At 34.7% G+C, this 11,898-nt stretch overlaps 1 protein-coding gene across 1 annotated transcript in view; it reads left to right on the plus strand.

Annotated features, from left to right (window-relative positions):
• The window catches only part of LRPPRC (leucine rich pentatricopeptide repeat containing), an 84,369-nt gene extending 72,917 nt beyond the window's left edge, over window positions 1-11,452 (plus strand). Inside the window, exons 33-38 of the mRNA XM_071739450.1 lie at window positions 1,330-1,469; window positions 1,633-1,748; window positions 4,682-4,756; window positions 6,129-6,213; window positions 9,557-9,699; window positions 10,955-11,452. Of these exons, the coding sequence (XP_071595551.1) occupies window positions 1,330-1,469; window positions 1,633-1,748; window positions 4,682-4,756; window positions 6,129-6,213; window positions 9,557-9,699; window positions 10,955-11,011 (616 nt within the window). The 3' untranslated portion in view covers window positions 11,012-11,452. The remainder of the gene's footprint in view (window positions 1-1,329; window positions 1,470-1,632; window positions 1,749-4,681; window positions 4,757-6,128; window positions 6,214-9,556; window positions 9,700-10,954) is intronic.
• Window positions 11,453-11,898: the final 446 nt, after the last annotated feature.

The following is an 11,898-nucleotide window of genomic DNA, read 5'->3' on the forward strand; positions in this document are numbered from 1 at the left end:
TAACTTGGCAGGAAAGCTGTAGAGCTGTGTAGTACATAACAGATACCTCATTGCCTCAGGCATGCCAGACCAGAGAGAATAGTCACATGTTGGGAACAGCCAGAGGACTTGAATTGAAGGAGAACCATGCAGTCCAGTTCCAGCAGTGAGCTCACTATATTTTCAACCTCAGAAAAACAATCTGTCTATAAAGGACTGATCTTGCAATTACTTAAATCTGAGTGGTCCTTGGCACACAGTTCTAGTGCATTGACTTTGCCTAGATTAAACACTCCAAATAGGAAAAATAGTTCAGGATTTGTCTCATGAGCTGCATATTTGTCCTGTATTCCCATATTTCCACATATAAGTGTTGCAAAGTTATGCCATATTCTTAAGGTGTAGATTGGTGACAAGAATAAAATAAGTAAATAAATTGCTGTATGCAAGCAAAAGTTATTTAATTAGCATCAACTTTGTGCATACCAAAACTAGGTTGGAGATATGAAAAGATGTAGCAGTGTAAATAATGTACACCTAACGTGTTCTTAAATACCTTGCAGACTATACCTTGAGAACTGTGAAAAACAGATTCTTAGATATTTTTAAAACCTTTTTATTTATTGGTAGATTCATGTTTTGGAAGCAGCTTTCAAAGCATTTCTCATAGCTTTCAAATGTTCTGCATTTCTGCCTTGCCTACTCATCATGCTTCTATTTTTTTTCAATTAAATTAGTTTTTGGACTGGACTGATAAGAGATACTGTCATTTGAACTTTTAAAAAGTTCTAGAAGTAGAGTTTAGGCTTGGGTGAATGCTTCCTGCATTATTTCATGAGCATTTTCTATCTTTGGGCCCTAAGATTAAAAGTGTTTAGACAAAGGTACTGACCAGATGACATTTAGCATTGTCTTTTGCATCTGAAAAGGCAAGCATGGGAAAATTGGGTAAATAATTAATAGAATAGCATTAAAGAAAAATAATACTTGAGTTGTGTGCATTAATTATTCAGATACCTTCCGTTAATGTTTTGATTTTTGCCTTCTAGATTTGCAGAACACATTTTCCTCGAGCAGCTAGCTTAACTCTTCTTTCTTAATGAGGAGAAAAATGTGTCAAAATTACTTAGACTTGGTACAGGTCATTTAAAAATTTTACTCACGGGTTAATTACTCTATTCAGTCATAAACATTTTCAGTTTTACAATGTCCGGATGAAGTCATAGGTACTCAGGCATTCCTGGGAAATAATAACCTTGATGTAGAAAACAAAAACTTCTAATATAATTGCTTGTTTAAGTTTGGAAATCTTGATTTTGGAAACTAAGCCAGTTCAATCTCTTTCTGTAGCAATGACCTTGATGCTGCTGTAAAATACCTTGAGCCTCTGCTTATCTCTGGTGCACAGAATCCTGATCAAGCTGTCAGAAATATTTCCTATTTGTTAAGAAAGGTATCTGAGGAAGGATTAGAACCAGCTTTGGAAAAATGTAAGTTAATTGCAATGACATTTAAATATTCTGACTAGACAACGGTGTTATGAAAGAGTTATTACATGTAAAACCTGCTCAGTCAGCATAAATCATGCCAGTGAGTTTTACAAAAGTGGCTTTTCAATCAAAGGTTTTCCTTATGTACCCATCATTTTTGCAGTTGGTGTGATGGCAGAACGACTGGCCAGTCAGTTTGGAATTTACAGACCTGTCACAGATCTTTTCCTTCAATATGTCAGTGCAGACAGAGTGGATGATGCCAGATCGCTGATACAGGTAATGACATAACAAGAGAGGTACAGAAATGCTTAGAGCTCTTCAACTGGGAAATTGTCAAGAAGAGGTGTTGTGTAGCACAGGCTAGTACTGGTGTGTTTTTGAATTAAAGTATGAGTAGCAGTTGTACAGTTTAGACTATTCCAAACCATGGACTAGTATTTTAGTACTAATAGTAGTTGTGGGTGTCAGAGTCAGACTGTTGTCACCTAACAACCTGACGGAAATAGACGACTTCTACATTGCTTGAAAATCCATATAAAGCAAATACTATTTTATGAGTTTTCTGTTAGACAGCAGTTCTTGCAAACCATCTCCTTGCAACATACGTGTAACATACTCTGTAAACATAACAGTATCTTAGGGCTGTACAGTTTCCAAACCAGAAGCAGTTTCCTTTTCACAGACCTTATTTCACTTGCTTGCTCTAATATATTGTACATGCTGTATGCAGGGTTTATTAGGAACTGAGTTTGCTTTCTATTCACTTGAGTGTTGCAGATGTATTTAAAGACTAATGCAGGTCTCTGGGCACCAGTCTCAGCCAAGTTAGCAGTATTCAAGGAATGGGATTATTATGCTGTTTGTACAAAGCTGAAGACAAAGCAGAGCCAGAGGTGGGATGACCTGTGTGTGATGGGAGCTGCCATTGGCAGAGGGCACAAAGAGGCACAAACATCCTCCATCAGGGAGGCTCCTCCCTGCAGGTGGTGGTCCAGCAGTCATGCCAACTCTGCAGATTGTTCTGTGAGTGTAGCCTTCTGCCTCAAATTGAGATCTCTTGCCAGCTCCTGATAGTGCATACTACTCATTTAACAGTTCCTAAGTATTTTAAGCTGTTAAAAAAAACAACTCTTTTTATGATACTCCAAGATCATTTTATGGGAAGTATGCACACCAACAAATGCTTTCTTTAACTTCAGCAACAGTGTGAGATATATATTATCTGTATATTCCCTGCTCTGGAATATTGCTTTTTTTATTGTTTTGATTGAGAGGTCCTCTGAGTATTCAATTAAAATATTCTTTATCTAAAACTCTTGCTAGATAGTGTAAAACATCAAAATGCAAAAAAATCTCAGCTTACTCTTTACTCTTCCTGATTTTTTTGATTGCTCTTTTATTGAAATAAATTAAATTGAATGAGTGAATGAAAAATCTATTACAATTTCTTGCTTTTGTGAAGATGGGAGTTTATGCATTTTTAAGTAAAATCTGCACGCTCTTATAATTTTTGAAAACATGGAATGATTTCCATTCATATATTCCTAAGACTTACCACAGCAGCCTCCAACTCCTGGAATTAAATTCACAGCTCTATAGCAAACTTCAAATAATGTTGTATATGCTGTATCTTGGGGGAAAATTTAAAAATATTTCATATTAAGTGTAAGACTTAATATGTATAAGCTCATATATAAGCTTGAGCTGAAACGTCTGTGTATATCAGAAAATTTGGATTTCACATGGTGCAGGAAAAACTCAGTTGTAATAAACATTCTTGACTGCTGTTGTGAATCAAGTATTCAATGAATAGATAATAGAAGACAGTAAAAATAATTTTGTTACTTTCTTGGAAAATAAACCACAAGGTAAATGAATTATTTTGCTTGTAATAATCTGAAATACTATATGCATGGAGAATCCTTGTTTTCAAAAATGCATCTAAGAGTCTATTTCAAAGTTCAAGGAACAGCAGCAGTGCCTTTTGTATTTTCTGAAGGGAGGATGCTTTTACTATTCAAAGTCAAAAGTCGTTTGATATTTCATCATGAAAGGGGGCTCTGGAAAACATTTCTCAAAGTAGACTTTCTTCTCATAGCATCCTTATCCTTATAAGGATGCCAGTAGGTGAGAATGGTTGGAATCAGTAAATAAAATATTGCAGGTTTCTCCCATGGATATTTCACTCCTGTGACCATAAAGCGATTTTTTGTTAGAACACTGGGTACATTTTCGTCTTGGTTTCCCTATTGGAGTGGAGCTTCAAAGCTTTTCACCTGGACCTTACAGAGCTTGTCAAACCATACTACACACAGAAAACATTCATAGTGGCATAAACAAAATTTCTCATTTGCATATGTCTAAAATACTAATTGAGTTTATCAAATTTATGGTATGTGTATTTTTGTAAGTACAATATTCTCTCTTCCTGTGGTAGAGAGTAAAGGTATTGATAAAATACCTTTCAGCTAGTAAAAAGCACTGTGCATTTTAAGAATTTTAAGACTGATGCCTTTGAGGAACATACACTAAAATATTGTCATGTTTATTTTTTGTTTGTCCTTGTTTCTGAAGCAAGATAGATCGCTGATTTATCTGGTCTGTCTCAAACTTTTTTAAGTTCAACTTCTCTCTCAAACATTGTCTATTGCGGTGAAAGCCTTTTATAAAACAGAGATTGAAATCAGTCCTTTGTATGCATAAATGTAGGTAATTATACTTTAAAGAGAACTTGCTTTGTACATTTTAATTTTTATAAAGAAACGAGCAGTTATCTCCCTGACACCTTATTAAATGTATAATTAACCTTATGATCCCTAGCTCACTTGTGAATGCTTGGCAGTATAATTGGAGAGGAATAGTGTTTCTCTTTTTCATTCTTTTGCAGTCCTAAACCTCATTTTTGTGGTATGTTGAAGTATTAGTTTAACTCTTTTTCCCTTTTGTTTTAAACAAATTTTATACCTACCATTTTAAAAACAATGTTTACCAAAACAGTGCGTGAAATGAACTTTTTACTGCATTGAGTAGGATGGTTTGGTTGATGGGATATTTTTTTTCAAATGTGTGGTCAATTATAGACCTTCTGTGAGTAGAGAACATATTAGTATATTATTTTAAATATTTGTAACTGGTAATTTTCACCTTAATCTTTTTGTTTATCACTAACTTTCTCACAACTGCTGCATTATTTCTTTCTTTTTCTACAGAGATGTGGTGCACTAGTTGAGCAGAGGAGAACTTTAGGGAATTTTATGGCAAGAGCAGCATCTACACCTGGGCAGGTATAATATTTTTTCATGTATATCATTGCATATGTAGCAAAATACTGCTTAACCAATCTTTGAACTGTTTTGGATCTTGAACTTCACAGTTGACAGCTTTATCAGGTTTCTCAGGGAGGTTAATTTGCAGAGCTGGTTGCACTTAAAGGAACAGTTTACTTTATGGAGCGTGGTGGAGGGTGTAGTTAATATTTTTTCTATTTCAATTTTATCTATTTCTGTTGTAATTCCACGCAATTTTGATGTTATACTTTATTTCCTACAAACACTGTTATTTAAATGTTTTACTGCTCTATTCTCTTCAACCTGAAGGTTCTTACTTAGTTGGTTATGTTGTATGAATACAAATGCAAGTTAAAACCCCAGCCTCTCTCTCATTATAAAATGCCTCTGTTTACATTAAAAGACACAATTACATAATGCTTGTTATGATGGTTTGGGTATGTTGTTTATATTCCTGGCTTTTGACTCAGCCCTTATAGTTAGAAATGTTGTCATTAATGTGCCTTCTGTACTGTACCCCTTAAAACAAACCTCAAAAAACCCAGCACTGAACAACAACAACAAAATAGGAAATACACATGCAAAATCACATTGATTTCTCCTTTGTAGAGAAGCAGCATCAGGAGACAATTAATACACCAACTAGAATGAAAAATTGGACATTTATGTTTTGTGGAAATTGCCATTAAATATTCAGATTAAAAATTGAAGTGGTGATGGCAAATACCATCTTTTGGTGTCTGTGGAAGAAATTTTAAAAATTGAACTTTTCCAGCTTTTCAAGCTGAAGTTTTAATAAAGCATAGAGGTTAGCAGTATGTCATAAAGGTGTTGCTAATTTTTGTAAACTTTTTATATTTTAGGAACTGAGAATTTTTGAAACTGGAAACAGACTGGGGAAGGGAGGTTCCAAACTTAAGCACATTACTGAGTGATCTGACTTCTTTTAAGCCCTGGTTGTAGATACCAGTGTACAGTAACTAGGTCAGTGAAGGCAGCTTAGTAGTTGGCATTTTTAAAAATTTGGTTGATATTTTGACCCATTTTCATTAATACATCAATTGCTTCCTTAAAAAAAACCAAAAACCCCCACAAAAAACGGAGAAGCTAATGCTTAGGCTTCTTTAGTATGGATTTAGTCCTGTGTTTTGTTTGTTTTATTTTGTGCCTGATTTCTTTGACTACTTTATATATGCATATAGAATTTTGGAAAGGAAGTTGTTACGTTTGGTTTCAGTTGCACAGCACAGTCCTTGTTACCAGTACAGTTCATTTCACTTAATCTGAAATAATTATGCTGAGTTTGGAAATTTTAGTTTGCTAAGATTTGAAATTATAGCTGTTTTTTTCTGTGCATTAAATTTCACAGGCAAAGAAGATCGAAACCCTTCTAGAACTGATTCCTGAGCATCTAGATACAGAACTTGCATACCGTTACCTCCTGAGATGTTATGGTAATTTACTGTCTTGGGAATAGTTTTTTTCAGTAAGAACTCTTGAGACATTCAAAAAGGTCATGGAAACCCTTAGAAGGAGGAGTAGGATCTGCACTATATAACTTGCTTAACAGTTTGATCCACAAAGAGATGGGATGGGAGGGCTTGTCTGGGGTTTTTGTTGGGTCTAGCTGTTACATTGGAAAAGCAACTAACTGACCCAACCCTCCAATCTGGAGTCTGTATTAGATAAAAGGATATTTCTACAAAAGAGGTGCTTAGTAGGGGCTTCCTGGATTGATAAAGAATACACCCTAACCCATGGAGAGAAATACTGACTAAATTAATTGCTTTTTGAATGAATCTAGCTTCTCTTCCCCCAAAACATGTAATAAATATATTGGTTCCTTTTATGTGTGTTTCAAAATCCTGTGGTGAGTTCTATTAGTACTGTGCAAGGACCTTAACTGTTATTAGTGTAGATTCATTATACCTATTTTAATTTATCCAGAGTAAATATTCCAGATGACTTCATTTGGATTTACCTAAATAGTTGAAGTGCTAACCAATTTGCTTTATAGATGAAGTCAGAGAGGAACTGCTCTAAAAAAATCAAGTTGCTTATTTAGATATGTTTATTTGCAACACTTGCTCTTGAAAACCAGAAAATACAGCCCCTGTGTCAACACTCAGTTGGAAGTTTGTATCTCTGCTGTAGTGTCCTTTGCCTTGTGTGCTCTGATGCAGCTATGATATTTTACAAGAAGTAAATATTTTTCATGCAGAGGAGATCAATTGGAACACTTAAGTAAAATACTTTGCACCCAAATCCAGGCTATGATGTAAAGAACTACAAATATCACTATATTTGAATGAGGTTCTCAAGTTCTCAAGAGGTAGTATCTAACTTATATAACTCACTTGCTTAGGAACACTCAAAATAACAATCACTAGGAAGACTGTTTAGCCCCGTAGTTTCATTCACATTCTAACATGCTTTTATAAAACAAAAAATGCCCTTTTGTTACCACCACTATACTTGCTGCTTTACACTGTCATTAGCCCTTTACTGCTTTTATCTCAGTAAGAATTCTGTAAGTTAACTGCTAATTCTTTCAATAACCCTTTCAGCTACATCGTAGTACAACAGTTTCACAGAGATTGCAGAGTCAGTCACTTCCTTTATTATACCTAAAACAGCTGTTGGAGTTAATTCAACATGTGAAGCCACACTGTATATGAGCAGATAGTTGTAGTTTCTTTAGGCAGAGACATAGCTGGCACATAGCAAGTTGTAGAGGAGACATTCAGTACCAGCATAAAGAGTTTTAAAAGCTATTCCTAGGTTATTCTTTACAAGCTTCTCCCCTGTATGAGGTGTTGATTCAACTCCTGTATCAGGTAAAAGAGTGAACATCAATTACTTCTTCCACTTTGCCAGAGCTGGGCTGTATGAATTGTACTAGGATGTCTTTGCATTTTCTATTGCATCTTTCTGTTTTTTCAAGAAACAAGATGTTGTCCTACTGCTAGGTTATTCAGGGACATTTATTGTATTCTGTTCCCATTCTATATAGATAGAAATAGGGTCTTTTATTTGAAAGATTTCAATTTTATTTGCACTTTTTTTATATTACTGTTAGTAAGCATTAAAACATGATTTCTTGCTTTATACTAGGTCCAACTTTGTAGTATCATCGTTTTCTAGAGGACAAATGATTTTCCTGTCAGGCCCATTGTTATTTTTAATTTGCTAGAAAGCAGAACAAAAGATAACAAAATACTAGTACTACAATTGGTTACTGTTTCTGGTTATCAACATAAATAGACATTAAAATGATAATTGACTATGTGTCTAGCAGAGATATAGTAGAATATAGATCAAAGCAGAAAGGAATCTGATTGTATAACAGACATCTATGACTGAAGAAATGAAGGGACATTTATTTATTCCCTTGTCCTGTAATATGATCCTCTGCTGGGACTAGATTTCCTTCATCTGGTGAGACGCATAATTCTTTGCTATATACCTTTTTCTAGAAAAAGGAAATATGTAAAATCCCATTTCCATGGGCCATTAAGCACAATCTAAGTATTAGCTTTTTTTTTTTTTTTCCCTGCATACAATAAATACATCTATTTTAAAGAAATATAATGTTTTCTATTAGGATCTCATTAAACCGTCACTTCATGCAGTTTCTGCAGTAGTCTCCCACATTCAAAAAAGAGCTCATCCACTTGCCAGATGTGAGTGGGAAGCTTTTTCTCCTGAGAAAGGGACATAAGCTATCCATTTCTGCATAGTTAAAGCTTTTTTGTTCTTTAAGAACCATTGTTTCTGAGGCCCTTACAGTCGTGAAAATGGTGTTTCCAAATGTGAACAAGTAAGAATCTCAGACAGCTCCCATACTGCAGGTGTTTGCATTTTCCCAAGCAACAAAATAAATTTAACTGGACATGATGGCTTCCTTGTTGTTCACAAGGTACCAGGAACTGTTGTACTGCTTCTAGGACCCTTAGGACAACAGTGAAACTGTCAGGGCTCACTTCAGTTTCGTCCTGATGCTTCTCAAGAAAAGTCTCTGGTTCAGCACACATCAATGTAGATGGAGGAGTTTCTCCCCTCTCTCACTTTAGAGGAAGGAGAAATGTGCTCCACTCTTCTACAGTTAGAAGTTAATAGTGCTTTAAATAAATGAAGAATGGATTAGTGAAAAACTGTTACAGGGGATGGTGCCTTTTATGGAATATCCAGAAAAATATTGTGTTACCTAAGCAGTTAAGGTTTGTCTTAATGTTAGTTGGTCAGCAAAAATCTCCTCCTGCACAATAGTATAAAATGGGTTTTTCTTCGCATTCTAGAACAACCATCTGACCTTTTTCTTTGTTCCTTTAGGTTATAGTTTTAATGTAGCCAGCACCTGTAACTGTAACAATATCCTGACCTTACAGATAGGAAATAAGTTCTGTTCTAGTGTTTTCACATGCTGAACTTGGTTAGTTTTTGTTCTAGCTTTTGTTTTTATTTTTACCATTTGCTTCAGAAGGAGGCATGCCTCTGGATCCCAGAGTGCTGTGTTATCACCACGTGGCTCTTACTGCTTTGTGGCTTGGGCACATTCTTGAAGGAATTGATCACGCAGCCTCAAATGAAAATAAAAGCTAGAATGGCTGTGTATTCAGTTCTCTTAAGTGAGCTGTCAGTAGGATATGAAGAATATCCAGAATATTTGGAATAGCGTATATTAAAGTAGTTAAAATACATTTTGGCAAGTAGTAGGAATACAGGATGTAATGGAAACAGGTGAAAAGAGGAACACTTAATCATTGGGGGGGTTTTGTGTTTTTGTTTTTTCTTCAGAATTGGATGGGGATGTTGCTTCTGTGAAGGCTGTGTATGAGAAAACAAAAGCAAAGAATATACAGCTGCATGAGCTATCTCTGAAATCTTTAGCAACTTTTCTGAAGAAAGTAGGAGAGCCTGTCCCTTTCACTGAGCCCCCTGTGAGTATTTCCTAATTAAGAAATAGATCTGCAGAATTGTGTATGTTTGGTGTTAATAAAACAAATTCCATGAATAATTACATAGGGATTAGATCTCTGCTGAGACTCCTCAAAGGAGGTAATGTATAAAGTACTGACTTGAGGGAGCTGTAGTAATCTAGCATTGGATTTGATGTGAGGAAATAAAACCTCCTGGGGCTTACGATATTTAAACTACCTGATCCTTATTGGGCACTCATGTACAGGTGTACCTTTATCACATGTCCTTGGGGCATTTATCTAAGCAAATGAACTTTAAAAGGCTTATAGAATGTGTATTTCATTAATGAGTAATGGGGTTTAGTTTTCATTAATTACCTGTTTTGTATCTAGTACAAGCTCTTGCTTTAGTAGGATGGGATTTTAGAACTGTAAGAATTATTTTCCTAGTGAAGCTTTGCTTCTAGCTCCCTTGTCAGCAGATATGTGCAACTGTGCAAATATATTTTATTTGAGGGTGACAAGTGGCGTGACACTAAATCTGTCACATCACAGTAGATGTTAGTCCACACCAGTACAGTTTTAGAAAAGCAGTCTATAAAGACTTACTGCATTTTCCCTCTAAGGAAACTTTTTATTGCCATTTTCCATCCACTTTTTATGTTCTTAAATGTGTTTTTCTGTAGTTCTGTTAAGACCCAATTGTATGTTGTTTCTCTATATTGCTTCATGATAAATGTGATTTTCTTTTATTATTAAGCAAAGAATTGGAGAATATTTGGTCTAGCCTTTTAACCACAGTGGGTTTTTCTGCAACCTTGACATAATTTATAATCTGAATTTTTATTTGGACTTGGTAAATCCAAAAGCTTTGATTGGCTGTTTCTTCCACATAGCTACTGAAAATAAGTGTTTTTTCAAAGTCACTGAATTTATTAATTTTCTGATTTCTCTCAATTTTTTCTCTAATGCAGCTTGGTCTTTAAAAGCATCTCAATTTTTTGACACAATTGCAGATCGCAGTTTTAAAAAGTATTTTAATTTTTAAAATGAAATATAGTATTGCAATTTGTTACAAAAGCTTCATTATGCAAGGTTTTCCATTTTATTTCTCTCTTAATATTTCTCTTTAATTATATAGCATTCAACTGCAATCTAGTTTTGCAGGGCAAAGAATAATGGATTCTCGTTTTGTCAGGACTTAAGACTTTATTCAGAGTTAGTAACTTCTCAGCTGAAACAATGCCTAACTTGTTTGTTCCACTCTTATTTATAGGAGTCATTCAAGTTCTATGTGGAAAAATGGAGGAAAAGAAAACTGGAAGCATCATGAACAGACCGTCTTTTATGCTTTAGTTGTTTATGAAATTATTACATTAAATAAAAATTTAAAACAGCATGTTGTTCTGTGTAATTTTTATCTTAATTATGTTTATACAGCACTTTCCATAGCTGTAACTGATAAAAAAAATTAATTAGTAAAAGTGTTGTTAAAAATTATGTTGAAATATCAAGATGTAACTTTCTAAGCTATTTCAGTTTGGATCTGCTATAACCTGAACTGTATTTTGGCTCCTGTTGATTCACCAAATATATGTATATCCAGAAAGTTGCTAGAGGGGTAACTGTAACTTAAGCAAAAAGCCAACTGTCTTTTCCTTTGTTGTTCATTGCCCTTGTCAGTGCACTCTGGGGTGAAAGTAGAAGGGTAAGGAAAATAATTTTCAGGATTTGTCTGTATCTACACAGAAAATAAACTTTTTTTTTTTTTTTAGACGTCTCCTAAATGTACGTCTCATGCTAAGTATCTCATTAAGTGGTGGATATTATAGGTAAAGACAAAATACTTTTACCTTTTACACCACCTTGTGTTTTGTAGTTTTATAGTTATATATCTTTAATTCATTCCAATGGTTGTTAGTCCAGTTGATTTATGGATACAAGAACTGCATATCCATGAAAAGATGCCTTTTAAACAAGGCAGTGCCCATTATTTGCAGGGTAGCAATTGTTTATTGGTGGGAGACTGATGGACATGCTTCATTGGTATAAATGTGGGAATAAAACTACTATGGTGTCAAGTTTGACAGTCCAGAGTTGTGGGATCATGAAAATAAGACCTTTATAAATTACAAAAATAAAAGAAAACAAAAAATCTGTTTTCTCTGAATAATGATGGAAACTGAGAAATGCACACCTTGGTGTAACAAGTAGAACATG

This window comes from Heliangelus exortis, chromosome 3 (assembly GCF_036169615.1).
Source record: "Heliangelus exortis chromosome 3, bHelExo1.hap1, whole genome shotgun sequence".
Classification (NCBI taxonomy): domain Eukaryota; kingdom Metazoa; phylum Chordata; class Aves; order Apodiformes; family Trochilidae; genus Heliangelus; species Heliangelus exortis.